The following is a 26,464-nucleotide window of genomic DNA, read 5'->3' on the forward strand; positions in this document are numbered from 1 at the left end:
TTTGTTGAACACCCTCTCCTCATGCTGAAGGAGATCGACACCTCCTGTGCCCACTACCCTCCCCACGGCAAGACCTTCCTCACTGCCCTCTGCCCCAACCAAAGCTCCACCACAAGGTGACACAAGCCCTGGCCACAGGGCAGTGGGGCACGCATGCCAAGGGTCAGCAGTGACCTCAGAGCAGAGTGAGCTGCGTCTTCAGGGACAAACCCACATCAGGTTTGAACCTGGCTGGGGTGAAGAGGAGGAAAGCCATAGGTGAGCCTGTAGGGCACTGGGGGCTCAGTTTCCAGAGTTGGCTCCCAGCTCAGCTGCTCCACATGGTGATGGAGAGTAGAGAGGTCAGCAAAGCAGACCAGGACATGGTGGACATGGTGGACTGGGCCACCTGCCACTGGAGCTGCATCAAAAATTTCACACATGGGGACAAAAGGCAGGTACACTTGTGGGTGGTCCTGCCCTTTCCTGCTCCAATGTGACCTCGAGCTGTCATGTCCCACTGTGGGACTCCACTGCAGGGTACTGGGGTGCGAGAGAATGCTCCAGCCAGCATCCCAGGGTGCTGGAGTGGGCGCAGGGCCCATATCCCGGTGTACGAGCCGGTGTGTCCTGAGGGACGAGTCCCGGCGGGAACAGCGGGCGGGTGCTGCCCCCTGGCGGCCGGACCCGCCCTCCGACCATTTGCCGGCGGGGCGCGCGCGTGGCTCCAAAATGGCCGATTCCAAAGGGCCGGGGGAGCCTCGGGCAAGGGAGGGGGGGCGAGGACGCGAAACACACAGAACACACAAAACTCGTAACCCTCCCGACCGCCCCCCACCACTGGTTAACATAAAACATTAAAGTCACAGGGAATCCCCGCTCCCCCAGGGCTCAACGTTGGGAAGCCACAAAAGGGCTGCAAGGGCTCTGCAAGTTCCCAGCGCTGGTACAACGGGCCTGGAGGGTGGAACAGTCTGTAACTGCAGCCAGAGGCGACGATGAAGGTCATTGGAACGTGGCTGGAATGCCAAAGCCCAGGGCAGGACCTTTCAGCAAGGCACAGGCCATTGACATTTGAGCCTGCAGGTCCCTGTACCCGGGAAGGCAAAGCCCTGCTTTCTGTGCCCATTTTCTGCACACCCACTTTGCAGAAACTCTGTACCCCAACAGCTGCCACTGCAGGACAGCAGTCATGTGACTGGCTAGAGAAACTGGCCGGTCACCACTGCCACTGAGCTCCATCATCCCCAGGCAGTCACCCTGACCCAGCCTGAAGAATAGTAGAAGGCCTGCATGTAAGCAGCCACTTACTCCAACCTCCCGTTTCAATGTATTTGCTTCATACTTAAGACAACTCAAGAGGAGACAATTTGGAATGATACACAAGAGGAAATGCCTGTAGGACGGAGCAATTGAGCTGCAGGGCCTTATTACAAGATCTGATTTACTCATTTGTTTAAAAAGAATGTAAAAGAGCAATTGGCTACTAAGCAGCATCACAGCATCTTTAGTTAAAAAAAAATAAAACAAAACATGGTTGTGGTCACAGACCTTACCCTGGCAATCATATTCTTCTGCCCTCCTTCCTGCAAGCACTCTAACACAGCACACACACACAGCTGGGAGCTGACACAAGCTCAAGCAAAGCAGGACAGAAGCTGCTGCTGTGACACTAATGACCTTAACATAAGAGAGGGAAGGCTAGAGACAGCCTCTTTCTCCCAGCCTGGCTTCATTTAGTGGCACAGAAGTAACACGAACCAGTTTAGGTCCTTTAATCTGTCCAAGACAGGGTGCTGAAGCACAAATGATAAAACATTCTGCATTTTTACAGCAAAAATGCTACAGAAGTTTATAGGAAAAAAAAATTTGTACATGGTAAAACATTATAAATTCAAGACAACTCACAGACAAGGGGTAAATTCCCACATCTATCACTTGTGGGTTTTTTTTTAAAAAGTTCCTTTGAACAGGCAAGCAGTCAAAATGGCTTGCTCTCGCTTCCTTGAAATGAAAATTAGTATTTTCCAAGTGGCTCACAGTACTGCTTCGCTTCTTGGAATGTCCTCCGAAGGCTCCGCCAAGATCAAAGGAGAGTAAAAAACCCCCGGAGTCCTTTCAGATAGTCTTGGAGAGCAGAAGAAGGGGAAGGAAAGGGGAAGTTTATTCAAACTTTATCTTTTTTCCTTGCGGCTTGTGATCTCCACCTCCTCCTCTGCCTCCTCGGAAGCCACCTCTACCTAAAAAAAAAATTATTGCAAAAACCAGAGTTAGAGGTACAATATATATGATGTGTGTATATATATATGTACACATATATACATTTTATAGATATATGTAATATATACCACTGGCCCTTCCAAAGCCATCCTGGCACAGGACAGAAAATAAATTCAAATCCATTGCTCTTGTGGTAGCCCCACATCATAACCCCAGAATGGCTTTGGGTTAATTTCTGAGCACACCCCCTCAGAACAGAAGCATTTGCCTCCTCTTACCTCCAAATCCACCTCTGCCACCACCTCTGCCACCAAATCCACCTCTTCCTCCTCGGCCGCCTCCTCTGCCGCCACGACCACCAAATCCGCCGCCACGCTGGAAGTCACCCTTTGGCTTGGCAAAATCGAGGATCACTTTGTTGCCATCTATCTCTCCGTCTTCCATGGCTTCTTTAGCTGCTTTGGCATCTTCTGCAGAGCTGAAGTCCACAAATCCAAACCTAGAGAACGGGTTACAAGAATGAAAGTCACACTCTGTGAGCTGCAGCACCACCTTCAGGTACCCGACAGTAATCCCTTCAGAAACAAATACTGGCACTTCTGCATCTCACAGATGTGTCACGTGTAGGACAGCAGTGGCTAATCACAATCGATGGATCCCCACTGTGAGTTTGCCAGTACTGAACAGTTAATATCCTTCTCGTGCGAATCCATCAGCTGCCACGGATTTGTTGGCAGGAAGGAGCTCATTGAGAAGAGGTGAGAAGTGAGCATGTGCTGCACTCCATGAACAGGCCCCAAAGCTCTAAGCACATTCTCTGCTTCCACCCAATTTAGTTGTTTCACACAATCACCCGCGTGAGCATGACAACCTCCTCCACTGCACAGATCCAGTGTGAGGTGCTTTGTAGCACCTGAACTGATCCCAGGGGATGTTTAACATACCCTTTAGACGATCCAGTGTCTCTGTCTGTGACTATTCTTGCACTTATAGAGCCTTCAAATGATTCTCTTAGCGTCTCTTCCGTGGTATCCTCAGAAAGGCCTCTGACAAACAACGTTTTGCTTTGTTCTATGGAAAAGGAATATATTCACAGGTCATTCAACCTGAACAAGGCAACCTTTAGCTTCTTATCACATCCAGCTTGTGCTACTGGCTCTTAGAACACCTCCCAGGGATGACGGGGCTGTTTTCAAGTAACACCTCAGGCACCTGAAACTCGTGAAAATTTTTCCAAGACTGTAGTTAGAAACTGACATCAAAGGATTTCCATTCACCAACCTGATACTGTCAAAATAAGTTCTTCCCACTCCCCCATTTTGTAAAATAGATGCCTGCATCTTATCAACAGCGATAACAACTAACTGTACAGACACTGCTGGATCAGCACTTGACTATCTAGAGGAATTTGACAACAGTTTCATCAGCAATTCAGATAATCAGTCATCATATCCAGCACAGTCACTTACAGTGCAGATCTTTCACTCCACTGGCACAGTTTTTTGTTTTAAAACAGCCCCAAGTTTGCCTGACTGCTGCCCCTCTCAACACGATCAAGCGTTCAACACTTACGGCTGAATCCTCCTCGTGCGTTCGTGTTCCCTTTCTGCCATGATGGTGTACTGAACTCCAGTCTGATTGTTCTGCCTTCGATCTCTGTGTTGTTACAGGAATTCAATGCCTCCCTGGCATCCTCCGCTGTGGGAAAATCTACAAACGCATATCTACATGGAGAGGAAGATTTCAGTCAGCCTGGGAGCAACATGGAGTATCTGGAGGCAAGTCATTCACAATGCCAGCCCAGGGGGGAGAGGCAGAAGAAAGGCACAACATACCCTTTAGACCTGCCCTGGTTGTTCTGTGGCAGCTTGATGGAAGAAGCTTTCTTAAACAGTTCCTGGAGCGTCTCTTCTGTAGCGGCGTACGAGAGGTTGTTGACAATTAGGGTCTTTGACTCCCTCTCTCCACCTCCTATGGGGAAAAGTCAGTTCTGTAAGTTTAAGTTTGGAGGAGAGCTCTCTTCCTCTTGCTACCAGACCCTGTCTAAGGGGAGTAGTTGTTGCCTTCTCCTTGTCTCAAGGTGAGGCACAAAGCCAAGTCCAACCCTGTTTTGGTCACCTAGATCTGCTGACCCACCTTGTCTGAAACATGCAGTAGAGACATAAAATTCATAGGATGCAGAGCACGAGTCGGGCAAAAGGTCCCTTCCTGATATCTTAGTTTTCTTGCAGTGCTTAAAGTTGCCATACCCACAGAAAACTTCTGAAACATGTGGACTTAAATCCTGAATGTCATTTGTACGCACGCTATCGGTCTGGAAAAGTACCTTTCTGATGTTCTTGCTGGCTCTTCTCACCAGTGAAGTCAATGATCACGGCACGACCCTCAATCTCTGTGCCCTGCTTCTCCTCCAGAGCTTTGTTTGCCTCAGCTTCTGTTTTAAATTCAACATAGGCCATCCTACAGCACAAGAAAGAATGTAAGCAAATGTCTCCTTCTGGAAATGACAAAGCTCATGAATGGGGAGAAGGGGAAAGGATGTGGGAAAAAAATGCTGCAAAAAGTAGCTTTTTCAGTATACCTAATGCAGCAGGTTCCTTTAAGGCAGCTAAAGGACACACAAGCTTACACATATGCCAAGAGTCAAAGGAACAGCAAACATCCAACAGTCCTCTCAGCTACACACCCTCTGCTGCTTCCATCCTTGTTCAGTACTATCCGGACTTCTACTGCATTTTCAAACACCTCCTTGATTTCATCCTCGGTTACACGGTAGGGCAGGTTCTTCAAAAACAGTGTTCTGGCATCTCTCTCTGCAAAGAGAGAAAAGTTACTTTCAGGTCACCAGCTAAAAATCCCTCCTCGTCTTCACTGCCACTGCCAGCAAGTTATCTAGCAGAAAATAAACCGCAGTAAGTATTCACATTTTCAGAAGCTGCAAAAGCAACTATTATGAAACTTAACCATGCTGCCATTGAACTTCTTTTAAGGGCATCAAGGTCAGGAAACAGGTCCTAAAGCTTTAAAGGAAACACATTTCCTCCAAAGTCATCCCAATATGTACTATTTCTTAGGACCACATCTGCAGATATTCCAGTCTGAACTTGCATATCTACGTGTCAGCATTTGAGAAACTTTACTATGTAGAGGCCAGAGTACAAAGATCTGCCATGACAGAGTAGAAAAGCAGGCATCAGTAATACCCCAAGCCTGCTCCAAGCCCCCATTATAACAACTCTTCTTTGATGTACACAGGTATGCAGAGTTGTTGCCCATACCTTTCTTATTTTCTTTCATAGTTTCCTTGCTCTTTGCTTTTTCCAGTTTGATTTCTGAACCCATTAACTTCTTTCCATTCATTTGGAGAGCTTTATCCAGATCTTCAGCAGATGAGAAGTCCACATAGCCAAACCGCCTGAAACAACAGCAGCCTTAATATCTCAACTGATCTCCCTCTGGCAGCAAAGACCACAAACAGAAACCCAAACCCAGGGGTTTCCACTGGTCAAGTTTGACTGTAATAAATTAAGTGCTACCTGTTCCACCTAAGAAACAGCTCTGCAGGAAGACACTCTGACATAGCTGCACACCAGGCAAAGTATTAAACCCTTATCAGTACTGTAGCTCCTCCATACACTACTAAGCAAACCATCTTGAAGGCAAATCAGCATCAGCACACTTGCACCTCTCTAAACAAATTATTGCCAGTTAGAAGAAATAAGCAGCAGAATTCTGCTGATGAACTCACTTGGAAGCACCAATTCTGACATCTAAAACTTCAATATTCTTCTTCCCAAAGAATTCTCTGATGCCAGCCTTCAGCTCTTCAAACTCCTTGGTGCAGACCAAATTTCCCACAAAGAGGGAGAAAGCTGACACAGGCCCTTTAAATAAAAAGATAATAAAGTGGAGTTTTTTAAGGCAGTTTTTTTAGCAACTGGGAGCCAGACTCCAGACAACTTTAGCACATCAGTTGCTTCTCAAAAGTGACATCATGTGTCAGTATTAAGTCCCTTATGATCATCATTTGTGCTGGGAAACCCCACCCCTGGCATTCTGGCTCTTCACAGTTCTGTTTCACCCAGCAGTCCAATCTCAGTCCATCAAAAAGTATGATGATCCCACACCACTTACCATCTGTTTTCTTTTTCTTGGCCTCTGGTGCACTTTTATTGGCCATTTCTTTCTTCCTCTTTCCAGGTGCTTCCTTGACAGGTTCTGTGACAGAGAACAAACAACAACACTGAAAAATACAGAACTTTTCCTATACAGAATCAACTCAGGAGTATTAAACCTTACACCAGCCATACACAAGACTTCTTGTCATAGAACAACTGCTCTTCAGCCCAAAAGATGGGATGAAATTTTTGTTCAGCCATCCTTCCTGTTATTGAGTAGTTATGATCTCAAAAACATTTAAACTCACTTTCATCCTCACTTTCCTCCTCAGCATCCTCCTCTTCATCATCCTCATCATCCTCTTCATCCTCTTCCTCATCATCATCTTCCTCATCTTCAGAGTCTGCCTTGGCTTTCACTGGTGTGGCCTTGGCTGGAGTGGTTTTCTTCACTGGAACAGGGGCTGTGTCCATGGCTTCATCTTCAGACTCTGAAACAAGTTCAGCACAGTATTTCAGTCAGTTTCAGATTAAGCCTCTTTTGAGACTAAGAAAATTCAGTGAAGCAAAGTAGTGTTTCTCACACCTCCTTAAGTTTGTTTGTTCTCAAGAAAGAAGTTTGATAGTTGTTTATAAACGCTGCCTCTCCCCCTAAAGTTTTATTGCATTAAAAAATAATACCTGTTCACCAAAAGTAAGAAGTTTTACTAATAGGGATAAACTAACACCCATTCAGCCACATGGACAACATCCACCAGCTAAAACCAGATGGGCACACACTGCATCATTCCCACTAATTCATTAAGTTACTCCCCTCCCCAGGCTCCCTATAAGTGTTTATTAGTTACCCACCCTTTTTTAAGAGTCAGACAAAATTTCCCTAAATCCCACATACCATCATCTTCTTCATCATCTTCCTCATCATCCTCTTCATCCTCCTCTTCAGATTCCTGCTTTGCTGGCACAACTGCAGGCTTTTTGGCTGGTACTGCTGCAGGCTTTTTGGCTGCAGGCTTCACAGGCATTGGTGGTTCCTCTTCCTCATCTGCATCAAGAGTACAACAAGTCTTTATTATCAAGGCTGGAAGGCTGAGTGGTATGGGTAAAAAGTATTTTGTTTCACAAGATTTTTACAAAGTTCAGCAAAGAAGAGTCAGGAAACTAGGAGGTGCTTCACGGGCTGTGTGTAATGCAGCTGCAGCCCAAGTTCTCCTCCAGACTTCACCAATTGCCCACCTCTCCCACAACTTATACAAGGATCAATGCATATTTCAAAAGTAACTTACCAGAATCTTCTTCCTCTTCATCCTCCTCATCATCATCCTCCTCATCTTCGTCATCATCTTCGTCGTCATCCTCCTCCTCCTCGCTCTCTTGCTTCTTGGCATTCTTTCCGTTTTTTGCTCCTTTGGTTAAGACAGCTGCCTTTTTAGGTGATGGAGCAACAGCCTTTTTGGGCTGTGGAGTAGGCACAGCCTTCTTTGCAGGTGTAATTGCCTTTTTCGCAGGAGTAGCAACCTTCTTTGCAGGGGTAGCAACCTTCTTGGCTGGGGTAACAGCTACTTTTTGTGGTTTCTTCTGAGGGATCATCTGAAAGACACGTTAGTGTAAGACTCTTATGCTGCCCCTTTATGCTACAATTACTTCAATATCAGACAAACATACAGCAACTGCAAACTAAAGCATTACCTTCTGAAAGTTTCTGTTAAGTTACCTTAATTGCCCATCCTGTTGAATTAATAAAGACCATGCTTTTAACAAACTGCTTATGTAACATTCAGGCCCCTCCAAATTTCCTGGTCCTGAAGCAAGACCAGTGATCTCTAATAGCATGTAATAGGTTGAAACTTTTAGACTTGTACATAATTTGTGCTCTACAAGAGTTAATATTTACCCACTTGCTCATCACCTTTAGGACAGCTTTGAGACCCCAGCAGTCCTTCCAAAGTTTGGAAGTACAGACTTTGCTACATTTCTAAGCTAGTTTTCCTCCCTATTGCTTTTGCCTTATAAAATTCACTTTATTTTTTAGTCACAGTTAACTGACGGACACCGATTGTTTATTAATGTTCATTTTGCCACAGTGTAACCCACAGGCCCCATGACACTTTTGTAACACGTGCATCCTTCCGACTTTTATCTATAGATCCATCACCTCTTCTCCGCTGCTTTCGTCTAGGTCAGAGGACTCTTCCTCCTCGCTCTCCTCGAACTTTTTCGGAGGAGGAGCCATTTTCTTCTGTTTGATCTGGTTCTTCGGGGTCTGAAAGAGAGCGCGGGCAGCACGTTTAGCTCTGTGCACACCTTGGCCGCCCGCGCTCCGGCGGACAATTGAACCAACCACGTGGCCGCCCCGCCCGGCCCCGCGGCGCTCAAGGGGCCGCCGCGGGATAACGGGGGGGGGGGGGGGCGGTCCGGGGTGTTCTCCCACGGCCGGTGTGCGGGGCCCTCCCGGTGTTGCGGGGGGTCCGGGGGCCGCTCCCACGTGCGCGCAGTTCCCGCGCCCCACGTGGCCGCGCGGTGACGTAGCCCCGCCCCCCGGTGCCGCGCGCCCTTACACGCGGCGCTCCCCCCGTCCCTCACACACACGCCCCCCCAACACCGACCCTCCCCTCCAGCCCGCGCCCCGCTGGCGACCGCCGCTCGGAGCGGAGCGGGACGGGGGGGGGGGCTCGAAGCCGCTCCCTTCGGGGCCGCGGCCCCTCCCCTCGCCGCCATCTTCACGGCGAGGCCGAGCAGGCCCGGACCCGCCGCGCGGCCCGAGCGAACAGCGGCGGGAAGGCGGCCCGGCTCCCTCTCTGCTTCCCCATCTCATCCCCATCCCCACCGGCCACGCCACGACGGCGGCCACCCCGCTCCCCCGCCCGGCCGGCTGCGCCCCGGCGGCGCGCCCTCACCTTGGCGATCTTCACCATGATGGCGGCGGTGCCTGGCGGCGCAGGGGCGGCGGCCGGGGCTGTGCAGGGCGCGGGGCGGGCGGTGCCGGCGGCGCGGCGGGAGCGGTGCCGGTGGCGCGGCGGGAGCGGCGGGGACGCGCGGGCGGCCGGGCCGGGCACTGACACGAAAGAGCGAGAGCGCGCCCCTTCCGCCCCCTTTGCTCGCCCCGCGCCAGGCCCCGCCCCCGCCGCCCCCACACGGGCCAATCGCCGCGAGCGCCGCGTCGCCCGGCCAATCCTCGCTCTCCGCCCCTCGAGCCCCTCCGCCAATGGCCGGCGCTCTGCCATCGGCCAACGGGAGGGCGCGTTACAGCCCCGGTACTGCGCGGCGGGGGGCGCGGGCGGGGGACGCACCGCCCGCCAGGGGGAAATGAACGCCGGCCAATGGGGGGGAGGCAGCGCGGCGCCTGCGCGCTGATTGGGTGGTGGGGCCCCGGCAGGGGGGGCGTGGCCGCGCTCGCGGGAGAGCACGTGGCGGGCGCAGCCACGTGGTGCGGCAGGGCCGGGGTACCGGGGGTCCCGAACCCCCCGGGAATCCCCCGGGAATCCCCGCCCTCCACAGCTCGCCCTGCGGCAGCGCGGCGCCCGGGGACACTGGAACCCTGCCCGAGCACACTTTCGCCTTATTCTTTGGGGCTGGGGTCTCCCAGCGCTGCATCTGCCAGCCCCGCTCCGCTCCCCGCGGGCATCCTCTGCCGGCCCTCAGGAAGAAGAATCCGCAGGACCTGGTCAGTGTACAGCTGCTGGGGTTGCAGCTGGCACAGGAGCACCCTGCAGCTGCCACCCTCCACCTCTCCCGTCAGGGAGAAAAGGCACAAAGCTGGAGAAAAAAATAAGCCCATGCTTGCCCGATGAATGCTTTTGAATTCAGTCATTGAAGAAGATACCAGGTTTCGTCCCATGGAGTTTTACCTCGGTGGTTGTAAAGTCAGTATAGGAATGACCCCCGGTGCTCCTGTTTAACTTGCTGGTGTGCTGGCAGGGCTGAGTGCTGCGTTACCCCTGCCTGTGTTCCCCCTGGACTGGAGTGTCCTCCTTTGATGGGGATTCCCCACTGCCTTACATCCCCTCCCACTTCAGACTGGGTGTCCAGCCAGCTCCTGAGGTCTCCTGACTCGGGCATGTGCCCTTCCAGGGCCTGCTTGAGAGAAGCCCCTGACTTGGGGAACACAAAATCCTAGTGAGACCTAAAGAAAAAAAAATGCAGATTATCAAAGAATGCAGACCTCCATGGCCCCGATGGCCTTGAGGGGATACCGCTGGGTTGCTCAGTGCCACCTGAAAGCAAAGGACACACTGTGGATGAGCCAATATTACTGGCTCCTAGGCTGTCCTAGTGCCTCTTTCTACTCTGCTGGGCAAGGAGAGGCAGTTTCCAGGCAGGCAGAGCTATAGCTGAAGGCACCTGCTCACAAAGAGGTGATGGGATCAGCCAGCCTCTCCAGGAGCAAGCCAACCTGTGGAGAGCCTGCCACCATCAGCTAGTACAAGGAGAGAGGGAGCTGAAACAGAGGGGAGACTGACCATGTCCCAGCCCTGGTCACATATGCAGGCAGATGGGATCCCAGCTGGGAAAACCCTTTGTGTAGGGCAGCTGGACTCTGCACATGAAATAGCCACGCCTGGCTCCTGTCCCACTGTGTGCTGCAGGAGCTGTCCCCAAGTGGCTGGGGGAAGAAGAGACACAGACCCAGGGTGGCCCGAGAGATTGCAGAGTGATGGAGACAGAGGACAGAGAGACCTGGAGGGCATTTTTATCTGTGTGAAGCAAGAGCTGATTGCACTTTCCTTGCCATCCATGTAGTGCAACAAAATCCGCTACTATGATTGCCTGTACAGCTCTGCTGCCAGTGCTGGGGCTGGCCCTGGCTCCTCCCCATGCTGTGGGAGGGGTGGTTTGCCATGAGAAAGGGACAACTGTTGCTCCAGCCAGGGGCAGTTTTGGCTGCTGGGACACTGCATGTGTCTTATAACACGGTGCCAGTGGTGGGATCAGCAGAGAGCTGGGCTGGAAGCTGGCCAGTCTCAGTTCCCAGCCCTGGCAAGGGACATCTCTGTATGACCTGTGCTCCAGCTCTTTTCCCAGCAGCGTGCTGGAAGGTTGTCCTTGGCACTGGCATCTCTGAGGGTGCAGCAGGACCCAATGTTCAGGGAAAGGAGCACAGCACCCCCATGCAGAGGAGTGAGAACCAACTCTGCCTACAGTGTTGTGTTAATCCATGCACCACTGAACAGGTCTGGATATGGCCTGACCCTGCCAGCTGCTGTTGTGGCCATAAAGGGCCTGGGATGCTGCAGGGAGGAAGGTAGCCAGGGCATTGCAGATTCCAACACTTAGGCTGGGCCTCTATCCTACCTGTGGTCAGGACCTCCAGGCAGCCCTAGCAGGGGGCAGGAGGATGCTGGAGGGGAGCAAGGCCAGCCTTGTTTTGGGAACACACCACATTGCAAGGCTGACCCAGTGGCACAGCACAGCCCCGCTCCTCTGCAGGCACTGCTAGAAATTTCAGAACCAAGGGAGGTCTGCAGAGCAGCATCAGTGAAGGGTAATTTGGCCAAAAGAGCAGGTTTAACAGCTCTATTTGTGCAGTAAATATACTTTAGGTCCTTTTATGGCTGTCTCTTGTTGCAGCATGTCTGCAGCTTGGGAGCGTTGATCTAATTCCACAGTTAAAGGGAATTTAACTGGTTTAGTGGAGACCCCAGGAGGGCTTTGCCATGGATTTGCAGTTTCTGGCACAGCAGAGACTCATCCCCTATGCTTCTCCCGAGCCTGGCAGCACTGGAGACACCTTACCCAGCTGCTGCTGCCCAGGGCTGAGGGGAAGCTGGGCTGCGAGGCAAAACGGCCTCCCCAAAAGCCATGAAAAATGGGTGACCAGCTCGGGGGGATCCCCGCAGGAACCACAGGTGAGGGGAGTGAGTGTCCCCAAACGTCCTGTTCAACCAGTGCCTGGTCGCGGCTGCGTGTTCCCACTAGATGGTGACAAAAGGCTGCAGCGCCTGTCCCGGGTGGGAGCCCGCGGGGCTGAAACAGGGAGCCCGGCCCCTGAAACAGCCTCTGTGGGCGCAGCTGAGCCGGACATCCCGTCCTGCCTACTGTATCACTCCCAGGAGATCTGGGGATGTGGAGAAGAGCCTGAGACGCGCCCCGCGTTCGATACCTGTCAGATATAAGCAGTAGCCAAGTGCAGTCAGGAGAGGGAAAAGTGGCTGGTGAAGGCAATTGCTGCCGGAAGACTAACAGGAATCTCCATGCAAACACCCCGCGGGTGCTCAGAGAGGGGGAAAACGAGCTAAAAAAGTCACTGAATGTGTCCAAGTTCCCCATCCCCAACTTGCTTCCCTGGCAAGGGAAGCTCAGTGGCTGTGTGGTCTGAGCAGTAGCTGAATGTGGATAAGGCATGGCAAAGATGGCAGCAAAAATACCACCAAATAAGCAAATTTACCCATCCCAGGTCTAGGTGCTGCTTAAAACCTCTTGAGCATCCCCACGTCCCACTGGCAAAACCTCTTCCCCTGTCACCAGTGCCCACCTCACCCCATTGTGCTGCTCCCATGCCAGCAGGTACCACAGATGACGGATGGTAACTCAGCAGGACCAGACACTCAGGGCTTGTTCTCTCTCTTCCCAACCGCACAGCTCACTTCAAATACCTGTCAGGTGGAGAAAACTATCCCGAGGCCCTGATTAATGCAGGTCATCAAATGAGATGGGTTTGTGTGGTACTCTAATTAAGTCTCTTCTTCATTATCCCCCTGTCCATGCCAAGAGGAGAGCCCTCGAGGCTGATGAGTATGAAGTTGGCGCAGGGCTTGCTGTGACGAATGGCATTTAATTTGAGTGACCGCAGACCAGCACATGTCCTGTGCCTTGAAATGGGCAGCGTGGGACACATTAGGCTGCAGGAATGACAGTGCCTGGCAGAGAACGGGATTTCTTCTCTGCAGACCATCCTTTCTTGAGGTGGGATGCTGAAGGTATTGATGGGCCCCTGGAGCCAGAGGCACCAGTTGTCACTCCAGCAGATGCTGGGTGATAACCCAGCACATCCCTGTGCCATTTCCTGGGGTTCATGAACAAGGAAACACCCTGATGACTCACACAGGGAGTTTTGTACATGCTGCGCTTCCCCCTGACCTCCAAGTATTCCTCAGAGTGGTCTTCTCTGCAGAGAAAAAGGGCTTTTCTATTTCCAGAAGGAGCCAATTCCCGTAAGATGACCCTTCTGGCGGTCCAGTTCCTCTCCCTAATGCCTCTTGCCTGGAGCTGGCAGCAGGATCTTGCTGCCTGCCTGCCTGTGAGCCCTCAGCAAGTCCATGCAGACACCCAGAGCCTCTGGGCCAGGAAGGACTCCCCTCTGGCTCTGCTCAGTGGGAGGAACAAGTGCAGCCCTGGAAAAAAGGTTATGAGGGAGAGAAGTGGGACTGAAACCAAGAGGACTTGCAGTACGTGTGAGATAAAGAGGAGGAACCAGGATAGGGAGATGTAGAACAATTTGAGTGGTGAGAGGAAGGCTTGGGAGCACTCTTCTCTCTTGGGTTGGAGAAAGCTGGAGTGGAGAAAGTCAGTGAGATGGGAATAGGCAGGTGGTTTGAAGCAATGCATGCAAATGCCTTTATATCCCAGGGCAAGTCAATCTGGAGAGAAGCTACAGGTGATCCCAGTTCAGCAATCCCAGGCCAGCAGCCAGTTCACCTCACAGTCCTGGCTGCACATCTCCCTGCACTGCCCTGCGGCACTTGGGAAGGCTTTCCAGGACCTTTGTGGAGACAGCCCAGAGGTGGAAGCTCTTCTTGCACAGGCATTTCTGTGCATTCTATTCATCTCCTAGAGCTGGGGCAATAGGGAACAGGATCCAGACAAGCACTGGGTCCCCAGGGATGACTGTCAAGACATTCAAGTAAAACATCTGCACCCTGCTTGTGGCTCAGCACATCTGCCCCTTAGCACAGCCCCATGGAGCAGTGACCTGGAGCTTTGCCTCAACTCACTCACATGTTACCTGCTGGAAGTTGTCTCTGCTCCCAGGTCTGTGTTGGGCTATTTCCATTTCACAGCAGCTCCCAGGCACAGGGCCAGCAGAAGGCAGACACTGCCTGGAATAAAACCAAACCAGGCAATTTTTTTTCTTATTTTACTTCTCATTCAAAAAAAATTCAGTCTTGAGTCCAAACTGGAAAAGCAGGAGTCTCTCTCCACTCCCTTTATTTTTGTGTTTGTATCTGAGCGAGGGGGTGAGCTCATCCCTGCCTTGGGAGCCACATGCACCCATCACTCAGCGAAGGCAGAGAGCAGATTGGCATGAAACCCTGGGCTTCCCCTTACCTCTAGAACCAGAACAGAGCCAAATGCCACCAGGAAGAGCAGAGCCACGCACACGTGTCCCCAGTATAATGTGTCCTAGCCTCTGCCAGGGAGCAAGAGCCAAAACTGCCCTTGAAAACAGGTGTCAGTGCCAGTGGAAAGCATGCCAGGTGGCTTCTTTAGCTTAGTAGGAAATGTTGTATCATTCCCCCAGGGAGCTGCTGTGCTGTATTCTCCCGGCTAAAGTTGCCTACTGAGCCTCATCCATGCAGTTTGCAAAGCTCTTTCCTCAACTTGCCAGTGGGAGGGACTAGCCACCCTGAGGGCTCTCATGGTTGCATGGAGAGATCCAGACACAAGCTGAGCTTTTGTGGAGAGGGTCACTTTGCACTTGGCTGTGCCTGCAGAGCTCAAGCAACCTGTGCAGGTGTCGAGGTGTAGAGACCACCTGAGAGCCTGGGAGAAGTCAGAGCTCAGGAGTCAGGGATACTGAGCCCATCCAGATTTCACTCTCCATCTGCCCCAGCCTCTCCTCCACAGCAAACTCCATCAAAAGGGAGGGCTAAAAGTACTGTCCCAGCCCAGCCCACTCTTGGGTTGTTTGTGCCTTGTCCCAGCAGTACATTGGGCTGTTTCACTTACCAGCTCTCACTGCAGAAATTCTCACTGACAGGATGCAAGTTAAAACCACTGCTTTGAAACTTCCTACAACTGCAGTTAAAAATAAGACTCAGAGGAATAATATCCCCACTGTTGGTGCTGTCAGACCTGAAACCTGGTCCTGAACGACTCAGTGGTGTCTCGTTAAGCTGGGCAAGCATGTGATCGTGATATGTGCATCCTGGGAGGGAGGTGAGAACATGGTTTCTTGGGGAAAAGTCCTCTCCTTCCCATCCCTTACAAGGCAACAGCTCATCTCCCTGCGTATGAAATGGCAGAGGAAGCTTGAAGCAGACTGAAAATTACACTGCATCTCTCCTGCTTAGTTTTAATTGTAGAGCAAAGAAAGAAGCCCATCAATTCATCCCGCTGGGTAATTAAATGCTTAATGCTATTGACTATAAAAACATTATGGTTCAGCAGCCCAACACTAATGCATTAATAATCGCTTATATCATGGCAAGGAAGGGGCATGAGCTGCTCCCGAGGAACATGATAGTTACGCGGGATGGGAGCTTGCAGTGAAACCTTAGGGACTGAATGAATTAGTGCCGTGACAACCTGCAGGAGTGAGAGCTTATCCTGGGGAGCAGGGGAACAGGGAAGGGCTAGAAGGACCATGGAGAAGGCAGGCAGCCCCTACCCCAGGGAGGCTCCCCCCAGCCATGGCAGTGGGGATGGGAGTCTGGGCTTCAAGCATCAGTGCTGCCCCCAGCACAGCTCTAGGATGTTGTCAGCTGTGGGATCTGGAAGGTAACTCTAAGCAGTACAACCCATTTATAACAAGCCATGGCAAAGGCATGAGAAGGTCTGCCCACCTCCTGCCAGGTTCCATATTCCCAGTAATTAGCTGTCTGCTTTTGTATATTTATTATGCAGATGATAGATGATGTGGAGCACAGGGCAGAGCCTGCACATTGCCTGGGATTAAGCACATCAGAGTGGGGCTGAGTGAGCACTGCTTCAAGCTGGAGAGGGTGATTTGCTTGCTGGGAAAAGCAGTGTCGACCCTCAGAACGTGGCAGCAGTTTCTGTGCACTTCCCAAGGGGTTCTCAGCCAGTGAAGGATGGGGATTGCTATAGTGGCTGTACAGCATCACCCCCTGTGGGGACTTCAGAGCCCACGTGGCAGGAATCCCATGTCCCATTGCTGAGCAGGATGCATAAGGCCCATTTACAGAAGGTGGAGGAAGGAAGGACCTGCAGCAGCATGGGGGGAAGGGATCCTTCTCAAGACCATCCCCTGCTGAGTTTTTTCCCACTTACCCATGAGCGAGGCATTGCCCCTCCACAGCACTGGGTTACCCCAGCACCTCACCTGGAGCTTAAAAATCCACAAGAGGCACAATTTCCATCTAAGCTCTCAAACTCATATCATCAACCCCCTGCCCAAGAATAAAGGGAGCCCATGCAGCCCTTCCTGACCTCCAGCATGAAAATGAAAAGAACTTGCAATTTTCTTTGAGCAAAACCAAGTACAGATCATGCTGTCAAAGCCTTATTTGATTTGTTTTTCTGGCAGCTCTGCACTATTTGCCTTCATTACTTTCTCTACCCTGCCATAGTCCAATAATGTAGCATCTGCCCCATAAAAGGTCCATGAATATAATTTACAAGTAGTTGGCACTTTCTGTCTTGCCTGTGAGGATGGGCTCCCTAGGTATGCTGTTGATTGGAAAAAGTATGGCTTTTTACAGTCATTCTCAGTGGGGTAAGTAACCTCTGAGCACTGTTTGTAGCCTGATTTATCTTCGTGAGGTTGCAGTTCTTCCAAACATTTGATTCATGGCTTGAAATCGAACCTCTTTAAGTATATTTCTTTACAGAGTTTAAAAAAAGAAAAAGTCTGGAAAGAAAGAGAAGGTGCTTTCCTACAGCCCTAGGGATGAGGAAGAGGGTCCCTCTGGTGTTTTGGAAATGGCTGAAGGTAGAGACTGAGCCAGGGGAGGAGGAGTACTGGTGCTCCCCGTGTCCCATCTCTCCAGGTAAGGCAGCCCTGACTGTGTGAGCTGCTGCATTTACTCTATAAAAGCCTTTATGAAACTAAAGTTAGCCTAAATACACCTATGTTGGTACATATGTGTGTATAACAGCCTTGCTAAGGGTTTGTTGGGATATTAGGAAAGAAATAGATTTCCTGAGAATGCTGAGGGTAAAGGAAGCACGTTCCTGTGTCTCCCTTTGGATGTGCCTGTGCAGTGGTGGGTAGAGGTCAGGGTCTGTGCTGTGGAGCACAGACAGTGCTTGCTCTGCACCCTTTTTTGGGAGCAGAATGAATCATCACTGCTATGGATGCCAAACCCAGCACCCTTTGGGCTCTGAGCCTCATAGCCTCATGCCTAAACTTGCTGAGATTGGTGCAGATGTGCCTCTAGGCTGAGGAGCGTCCAAACTAGTCCTACCACCTCACCGGGGCTCATCCTGTGCCTGCATCCTCACCCTGGCTCAGGGCATCGCTCCCAGGGAAACTGAGGCTGCTCCACAAAAATGTCTCCTGCTGCAGGGCCTGCATCGTCCAAACCTTGAAGGTGATAAAACATCCCCAGTGGACGATCCACAGCCTTTGTGGGATCAAACCTGTCTGCAAAAGGAGATTGCACTGGGAGAAAGGTCCAGAAGGGAAAATTTAATGGAAAGCCTACAGGGGTGCCAAGTTTTTCTATTTTAATGAGTTTTCCTTGGGCTTCAGTTTTCAAGTGCCTCTATCACACTGCAGGTAAAGGCTGCCTGTGGACAGAGAAGAGACAGGAGGTTTTTGTTCAGGACTAGCCTGAGCCCTCCCAAACACCTGCTGCAGCAGTGCAGGGGTTAACACAGAGCCTCGTTTCACCATCAATCTTTTGCCAAAGTCTTGGCCAAAACCGGGATGGGGTTATTGAAAAGATCATGCAGATTGACCAAAGGTGGGGGTCAAGAGTTGTTTTCACATCTGACAAAGACAGAGGAGACAAGTGCATCCCTAGGTCCCTGCCCCAGAATCCGGCAAGGATTTGCTGGAAAACTATCTTAAGGCAAATCTTAGTGAGTCTAAAAGAGCACTGAGCTGTACTTGCACTGTCATTCCTGCAGGACTAGTGCAGTACTGCACAGCCTGAGCTTCACCCTCTTGGTATTGAAATATGAATTTAGCACAGGAATGATCAGAGGGTGCAAAAACGCACCTAGCATGGAGAGTCCTGCTTTGCTCACTCATATTGAGCCCTCTCTCTTTTCCCCAGTGTGTTGACCCAAGCAGGTATTTGCACAAAACCAAGATCTATTTTTCTCCTCCTGCTGGCCTTGCTTTCACCTGCAGAAAGAAGATCCTCCTCCTGCCGACACTGAGGCTGGAGCAAAGGCAGTGAACAGGGGGCTTAGAGGGACAGCAGCAATGTGGTGGCTCACTGCAAAGTGCCCAACTGTTTTCTGGAAAAATACCCATGACATCCTTCTCTCGGGTGATGAGCCTGATTTTGTGGGGCTGGCACTGGGCACAGAGCAGCCTCCTGTATGAGGGAAAATTAAAGCAGAAGGTCCTGAAGATGCTGACAGGTGCCCATTGAGCCACATCACACTCACGAGTGTCCCAGGTGCCAAAAGCAGTTACTGTGGGGTGACCTGTGAATTCACACCCACTGGTGCTGCAGTAGGAGGGGTCCTGACCTCACCAGCAAGGAGGGAACAAGGCTGAAGTGAGGCCCTTGGCAGAGCAGGACTGCAGTGGGACCATGTCTCCCTGCAGCTTTTGCTTGGAGATGCTCCAGCTCCCTCTGGGTGCTAAATTGAAAGGATACCAGATTGCTTAGCCTGGTCTTTCCTGCTGTTTTAAATTTTTCTCCCAACTCCTGGCTCAAGCACAGTCAGGCTTAGTGACCAAAATCATCATTGGCATAGAAAAGCCAAGTATTGGGACCTCCTGAATGGGGTTAGAGATCCCCAAACCTGTTACTAGTAGGTTTAGGGGGGATAATCATGAGCCATGCACAGGGTACCTCACTGCTGATCCCAGCATCTCCCAACACACACCTGCAGAATAAAATTGCACCAGTGTCAGCCAAAGAACCTGTTCAGCTCTGGAGAGCTGTTGCACTGGGGGGATGTTAAACCTTTGGGGCAAGGAAGCAGGCCAGGAGCTGTGAGGAACAGCACATGGACACAGAGACGCCTCCTAAGTCTGGTGCTCCCAGCAAGGGAGGAGGTGCTTGAAGATAGGGCCCATCAGACCTATGTCAGTTCCAAGGATGGATGGTTTCCTACTGCAGCCCAGTGGCTTTTGGAATAGGGATTAAACTCTGTTACACCTCCCAGCTACATCTGCACAGAGATAATCACCAGAGACACACAAATCCTATTTTAGGAGGAAAAACCTTTAAATGCTTCTGTGGCCACACTCACCCACCCCACTGGGTGCAAATGGGTGCTTTTCATTGCAGCTATCACCATTTACTCTGTTTTCTTTCTTTTAGCTTTTTGCTGCTGTTCAATGATCCATCACACACACAATCAGTAGAAATGCCTCATCTACCTCCCTTCTCCCATGGCAGGGGGCTGAAGAAGTTCTCACCCAGCCCTGATCTTGCAGGGCTCCCAGCTCACACAGATGATGCTTTAGCACAGCACTTGCTGCTGTTGTGTTTCAGGCTCCTGCCAGATGGACTAACCGCCTGTCAGCCAGGATTGCCACAGAAAAATAGAAATGAAACCCAGCTCAAACCATTTGCTTTTCCATCTGTGCAAGGAGGTTGTTTAAATCAGTCCCATCAGAGAGATTTGGAGCTGAGGCCAGGATAAGTTTGGACAAGTGAAGAGCTGCAGCGAGGTGTGAATCTCCCTTTAGCCAGAGCAGAAATCACTTGAAAACACAAATGCAAACACAAGGCAGTACCTGAAAAAAGGCAGCTTGAGCCTGGTATTGCTAACAGGCTCCCAGGATGGCTTGGGGCTGTAGGTGTGGGAGAGAAGAGCAAAGCAGGCAGCAGCAATATCCTCCTGGTTCCTTATTAATACAGCGGTGAGGCTTGATGGGTCTCCTAAATTATAATGTCTTTCTTGTCATTAACTTGATTTCTTTCTGGTGACAGCAGCAGCAAATTGGTCCCAGCTGTTCTGAGCAAGGGATGACAAATTAAAAGGAATTAAACTGAGCCAAGTGCTGGAGGGGTTGGTGTGCAGAGGAGGGGGTGCTTTGGGCCAGTGATAACTGGGCAGGGGGGATGGGGAGCTGCAGTAATGGGAGTAGTGGAAGATGCCAGGAAGGGAGAAGTGGTGCCAGAGCTCACACTTTTCCCTGTGAGCAGGACACTGAAAAGCAGGTGTCTGCCACAGCGAGGTCTGGCTGAGGAAGGGACATCTGTTTGTGTGCTGAGACCACTGCCATGCAAGAGCACACACGGAGACTGATAGGTTGTGGGACCTAGCCCAGCCAAGGGAGACAGGGAACATGTAGGAATGCTTTTTGAGGTGGAAGTTGCCCGAAAGGGACAGGACAAACAAGCCAAAAGCCTGCCCTGAGAAAACAGGACTTGTCCACCATTTGCCATAAAGCTGCAGCACCCCAGGGATTCCCCCCCTCCCCTTGGAGCATCCCTTGGCTGGGCATGAAGGGCTGTGCTGCTGAGTTTCTTTACGAGCCTACCCAAGCAAGTGTCAGGCAGCAAAGAGTTTCTAGCAGCTGTCCTGGAAGACGTCAGGCACGGAGCTGAGGAAAAACAGATTTATGTCCGTGTATTTATTTTCTGCTGCCCACTGGCAGCTCCTGCCCCTGCAGGCACCTACCTGCAGGGGAATGGAGAGGAGCTTGCCTGGGGAAGCCACTCAGTCTCTGCCAAATACCTACTGTGAACCTGTGTTCTCACCTCCTGGCAGCCTCAGGCTGATTGCTGTGTGAAATACAGCTTTTGGCCTGGCTTTCAGCCCCAGGGCCAGCTGGGACCATCCTGTGCCTGATGCAAGCTATGGGGGCGGAAGGGGATGTCTCATGCTCAGTCTCAGCATCATTAATGTGAGATCGTCTGTAATGTGAGACAGTCACTCCAGCTGCCAAAGAAAGATAAGAAGAAAGATGTATTTGGCCTCTCAGACAGCTTTCTCCAATGCACCACATTAAATAGTCCTGAACTGAGAAGACAAACTCGCCCTGGCTGCCGTGATAAGCACAAAGAGTGATAAACCCACATAATTAAATTCTGCCACTATAATAATGTTGCAGCAGAGACAGCTGGGGTCTAGCCCTGAGCCTGGGTCCATATCTTGGGTTTTTACTTGTTTTCATTCAAACTCATTTTGGAGGGATTCAGCCCAGGTACTGCCAGCTGCCAGGAGGGAAGGGAAGATGCCATCTGGGCATGGTGGAATGGAGGAGCAAGGGCTGTTATTCCCTTCCTGATTCTGTGACACAGACAGATCCTTAGCAGAAGCAAACACTCTCACAACCACATTTGAAGAGGAGCTGACATCATAGAAAAGCACCCAATCCATGAGGAGGCATTTCCCCTTGAGAGACTCCACCACCACCCTCAGGGACCTGCTCAGGGACAATAGGGACTGGTCAGAGACCAGTTTCACTGGTTCTAAATATATATATAACACTAGATAAAAGTTAGCTTTTCCCAGTTGGGGCATCCCAGCCTTCCTCTTCATACTGGAATTTATTCCACCCCAATGAGGACTGGAGAGCTGGTGCCCCCTCATCCCACACAGGGGACCAGGGCAGACCCCTGGGACACGTATGCCTGGGCCCCAAAGTGTGGCTTGTGTGGGCTGTGGGGAAGTCCTTTGCAGGGCTTTTATTTTCCAGGTCAGTCTCAGGGTGCTCTACTTGCACTCCCTAAGCCCTGGGGACCTGTTCAGGGACAATATTCAGGGACAATCTGGGGCCTAGGGGCTGAGCCCAATCCCCCCAGTCCTGCCAGCAATCATACCCAGTTATTAGCAGTCCCCATTAGCCTCAGAGCTCTGCCATGCAGCCAGCTTTAATCCACTTACTGCTGCGCTAATTATGCATCACTTTCATTTCTTAACCAAAGTGTCCCCATGAACAAAATTAAGCATCACACAGGCTCCTCTGACATAAATTCTGTCATCTTTAGCAACAACACAGTCGCGACGGGAGAAGACGTGGGCTAACCAGGCAGTCTCTTCTCTTCTAACCCACTGAGGTGGGGTTTTAACACTGTCCCAGGTGATGCTTGCGAGGTACCAGTGGCTTTAATGCGTTGTCTCTGCTAGACTGCACTGTGCATTGTAACTCTGTCCTTCCCCTCACCCTGCCATGAAAACAGTGGGATTTCAGAAAGGAAATAACACCCAGACCTTCACTTCTTAGGAATGTCTTTTGTCCCTCTAGCCCTAGTGTGTTCCCTCCCCGAGGGAGAGGTGGGGTACACGGATGCCCTCCCTTCCCTGCACATGGCCTGGTTTCTCCAGGGCTGTTCGGTTTGCTGTGACATGGAGAAGGACATCCCCAGTGCAGGTGACAGTCACACTGGACTGCAGCTGAGTCAGCCTGAGCATCCAGAACTGCACCTGAGCTCCTCCATCCAGGCCCTTGGGTGGGCTGTGCTTCCCACACTGCCTCTTCCCAGCCTCCCCACAGCACAAGGCTGCCTGAAAGCTATTTTCTGTAAGTCCTGGCTCTTTAGGAAGCAGCAGGAAGATGGGGCTAAAAGCTGAGCCCAGGGGTGCCCCAGAGGAGCAGAATCAAACTCTACATATATATGTTGGGGGTTGGACTAGATAACATTCAAAGGTCCCTTCCAACCTGAACTATTCTATGATTCTATGATCTCTCACTGTCTGTTTGTCCCCCTGGGTGTTGGCTTTTCACCACCACCACTATCCCGGGATTCAAGAGAAATAAATGAAATATGGTTCAAAAAGCTGCCTAAGCTCAAACCCAGCACATCCCTGTGGTTTTCTGACACCTGCATTTTCCTGCTTCCCTGCTCCCCTCACAAAGGCTGGGATCTTGGTGGGAAAGGCTTCTATGCCACATCCATGGTTGGGCAGCCCAAATCTGCCCCACTGCCCAGCCCCAGACAGGGACTGCTCAGTCCCAGGAACAGAAAGGCTTTGCTAAATTAACACTGGACAAGTTTTCCCCATGCCATGGCTGTGCGAAGGAAGTGAAAAACAATTCTTTTCTTGAAACCATTTTCCCTTGAAAAGGGGCGGCAAAAAATCTGCTGGCACACTCAGGAGCCATCTATCATGGCTACAAATATACAAGGCAATTGCTGTAAAACTTGAGTTTGGCTCCGTAAAGGAAAAAGAAACCACCCCATGCCTGTTGCAAACAACCACAGCACAAAAAAAAAGCCTTACAAGGCTGGGGCAGCCTCACAGATGGATTGCTTTTTAATCCCCAAAGCTATGGTGATAAATCTTTTCACTGAAAGCTCTGGAGATACTGTGTCGCTCAGGGTGTGCGGCAGCGCAGGGGGAAAACAACTCCATGAGCTGCTGGGAGGGAGGGAGTCTCCTGGGAGCGGGGTCAGAGGTGATGGAGGAGGACGGGTGCTCACTGTGGGGGTGCTGAGTGGACATGGCAGGGCAGGAGGGCTCCCTGCAGCCAGGAACAGGTGATTAGGCAGGAGCAGGACAGAAGCTGCTCTAAGTCTGGCAGGACAGATGAGACAGAGACACATTATGGGGAACAGCTCTTCGGACTAAGTATTTGGAAAGGAGGTGGTGGTGTGGAGCCCAATTTGGCCATGTGCTCCATATTGCAGGGACAGAGAGGTGCTTCTTCCAGCTCCAAGCAAAGACATGGAGCAAAGGCATCCACACACTCCCTGCAGCTCCTGGTCCCTCGATGTACCTCTGCTCTGTCCCCTCTGGACTGCCTTGGGTCCTGAAATGTTTGTTCAGTTGACTCCCAGGCATTGTTTTGGGATGCCCCTTCCCTGCAACCATCCTGAAATGCCAGTCATTCCCCCTGGCCAGTTACATAGGTGGAGCAGTGGGAACAATTTACCCATCCCTTGCTTCTGTCTTCCCCTGTCCAGCAGGGCTTTTTGCTTCTATACCACCTCCCTGGCAGGAATAATCCCCCTAATTTATACTGGGAAGGCAGCAGGGACTAGACTGACCCTGAGGGCTTGAGGCAGTTGGGAGCATTGTCCTCAGTGCTAACAGGCTCCATAATTCCCTTCCTGGGGTCTGCAATGAGCCTGAGGCTGGCAGGAGCCATCAACCACTCCTTTCCTAGTGATGGAGAGGCATAAAACCCTCTCCATGAAACCATTCTCCCTGAGGAGATCAGTTCTTTTCATTAGGTTACATGCCCTGACTGCAGATTTTACTATTAATTAAGGGATTAAAGGACTTGCCTGGGAGCCTTTGATTCCAGCATCTCTCGAGAGCTTGGCTGGCACGTGGTAACCCCGGACGTCTCCACACACTGTAGCCAAACCACAGCCAGGGGGGCAAAGTTTGCCCACACATCTCCACCCAGGAGGTGCCACCAGCTGTGCTGCAGCTGCAGCTTTGCCAAGTTGTTGGGATGTTTTTCAGGGTGATCTTGGCCCAGCTGTGTGTGGGGGCAGTGGGTAGTGGGGCAGCCCTCAACATCACTGCCCAATATGCCACGGCCTGAGCAGAACACACCCCTCCTGCATCTCAGAGAGGGGAATTTGGGGTAGCCAAGGAGAATGGGGAGTCCCAGGTCAGGGGATGGCCAGACAGCTGGGGACATAACGCTGGATGAAGGCAAAGCCAGTGTCTTGTTTTTCTGGCTGCTCTGAACTCTACTCCAGCTGTGCTGAGACCCAGAATGCCCTAAAAAAACCCTGGGAACACACACACTGTCCTCTGGCACTGACAAGGAGCTTGAGCTGGAGCAACCACAGCTGCATCCTTGCACAGCCTGTCTGCTCATGAGCAGGGGAACATGTTCTCCCGATTTTCAGCACAAGGGACCCCAAAGCTTCACGTGGGCACCTGTCTGTTGCTGCATAATAAAATACTATTGACTGCCTATTAAAAAGCCATTCCCTGGAGATTACTGGCTGGGGAAGTGGCTGGGTGAAGTGAGATGGGGCAATAATGGCCATCAAGGAGGCATCAGTCACATCCACTCATGTAACAGCAACAAGAGTCTTCACATGAAGCCAAAGTGCTGTTCCTGCCAGGACCATCAGCAACAGCAGACAGAGAGGGATCTCAATGCCCTTGGCCATGCTGACATCCTCCAGAGAGGATGCAAGCAGTCAGCAGGACTGAAGTACACTGAAGTGCAGAGTTACTGCAGCCCAATGCCCACCCTCATTCAGCAGCACCCAACAGGACCCACAAGGGCTGAGGAAGGGCTTTGCCCATGGCAGATCCTGCTGTGGGGATGGGAAGTGGAGGGGAGCCATCTGCACTGCCCCTGAGCCAGGGACTGAGTGAATGGGGGCAGGAGTGAGTTTGCAAGCTCCAAATCCTGCCCATTTTTGTTCACTGGCCTGGCCACAGTCCCATGTGATGTGCTCAGAAGGGGCTGGAAGCAGAGCAGCAGCTGCCAGTGCTCTGCCTGGGGCTTGCTCCTGCTGTATTTCTGCTCAGGTCCCCTCAGGGTCTATGCTGCCCAGAGGCAAGGCCATGGGATGCTGAGCCAAGGAAGCCTCCACAGCTGGCCAGGGGGAATTGGGGCTGGGGAAGTAGTGCAAAGCAAGAACTCAAGCTGCTTGGACAGTCCCTCAGCTGCCGTTTCAGATCCTCAATATTTCATCCTGTGGGAGGACCTCGTGTACATCGGGGAGTCAGCAGCATTGATCTCAGACACAAAATTGATGGGTCCTTCCACCCCAGGAGAGCATGACCAGCCAGGCCGCGCTCCCTGGCATTTTCACGACATTTTATGAGCCATGTGTCTGGGGACAGACTGATGGCCACCACTCTAGAGGCAGCTGTCCCTCTGCAAAAGCCCCAGCCCCAGCTCAGCCTGAGCATCCTGGAGACCAGGAAGGGTGCATGCATCCCACTTATGCCTCCCTGCTGTGCCCTGAATGTGCCTGGACCCGCAGACCCACAGAGGCAGCAGAGCCCTCAGGGAGACCTGGTGAAACACCCGGGTGCCCACCACCCTGGTGCCCACCACCCTGGCACATGGCCCTCTCCACGAGCACGGCCCAGGTTCAGTCCCATGCTGGGAGCAGCAGTGGGTCTTGGGGGACACAACGAGAGCACAAATCAAGCCAATGACCCTTTTTAATTCTCGGTGAGGCTCAATCCGTGCACAGCAGGGATGGAGAAGGGCTCCCCACATTCCCCAGGGGTTCAGG

General features: G+C 51.6%; 1 protein-coding gene and 2 non-coding genes across 3 annotated transcripts; all 3 read right to left on the reverse strand.

Moving 5' to 3' along the window:
* Window positions 1–1,470: 1,470 nt before the first annotated feature.
* On the reverse strand, window positions 1,471–9,319 carry NCL (nucleolin). Its single transcript, XM_027647355.1, has 15 exons — window positions 9,215–9,319; window positions 8,473–8,580; window positions 7,604–7,907; window positions 7,213–7,362; window positions 6,626–6,808; window positions 6,334–6,417; window positions 5,948–6,083; window positions 5,478–5,614; window positions 4,886–5,012; window positions 4,526–4,659; window positions 4,035–4,170; window positions 3,772–3,923; window positions 3,144–3,270; window positions 2,478–2,698; window positions 1,471–2,219 (listed from the first exon to the last, which is right to left on the reverse strand). Exons 1-15 carry the CDS (start codon window positions 9,230–9,232, stop codon window positions 2,143–2,145), a joined length of 2,094 nt encoding a protein of 697 aa, XP_027503156.1. The 5' UTR covers window positions 9,233–9,319; the 3' UTR covers window positions 1,471–2,142.
* LOC113949332 lies at window positions 3,578–3,654 on the reverse strand. The gene has a single exon (XR_003528425.1). It is a non-coding gene; the product is annotated as a small nucleolar RNA SNORD20 (small nucleolar RNA).
* On the reverse strand, window positions 6,164–6,233 carry LOC113949331. The gene has a single exon (XR_003528424.1). It is a non-coding gene; the product is annotated as a small nucleolar RNA SNORD82 (small nucleolar RNA).
* Window positions 9,320–26,464: the final 17,145 nt, after the last annotated feature.

The sequence above is a fragment of the Corapipo altera genome, unplaced genomic scaffold (genome assembly GCF_003945725.1).
Source record: "Corapipo altera isolate COAL_440 unplaced genomic scaffold, ASM394572v1 113, whole genome shotgun sequence".
NCBI classification, from domain to species: Eukaryota; Metazoa; Chordata; class Aves; order Passeriformes; family Pipridae; genus Corapipo; species Corapipo altera.

What these genes read in the sequence shown, in the direction of transcription:
- NCL (XM_027647355.1), bottom strand. An exon ending in ACGAAAGCAGCGGAGAAGAG is followed by an intron (nt 7,908 to 8,472) that starts GTGATGGATCTA and finishes CGTGTCTTTCAG; the next exon opens with ATGATCCCTCAGAAGAAACC. An exon ending in GTCAGAATTGGTGCTTCCAA is followed by an intron (nt 5,615 to 5,947) that starts GTGAGTTCATCA and finishes CTGTTGTTTCAG; the next exon opens with GCGGTTTGGCTATGTGGACT.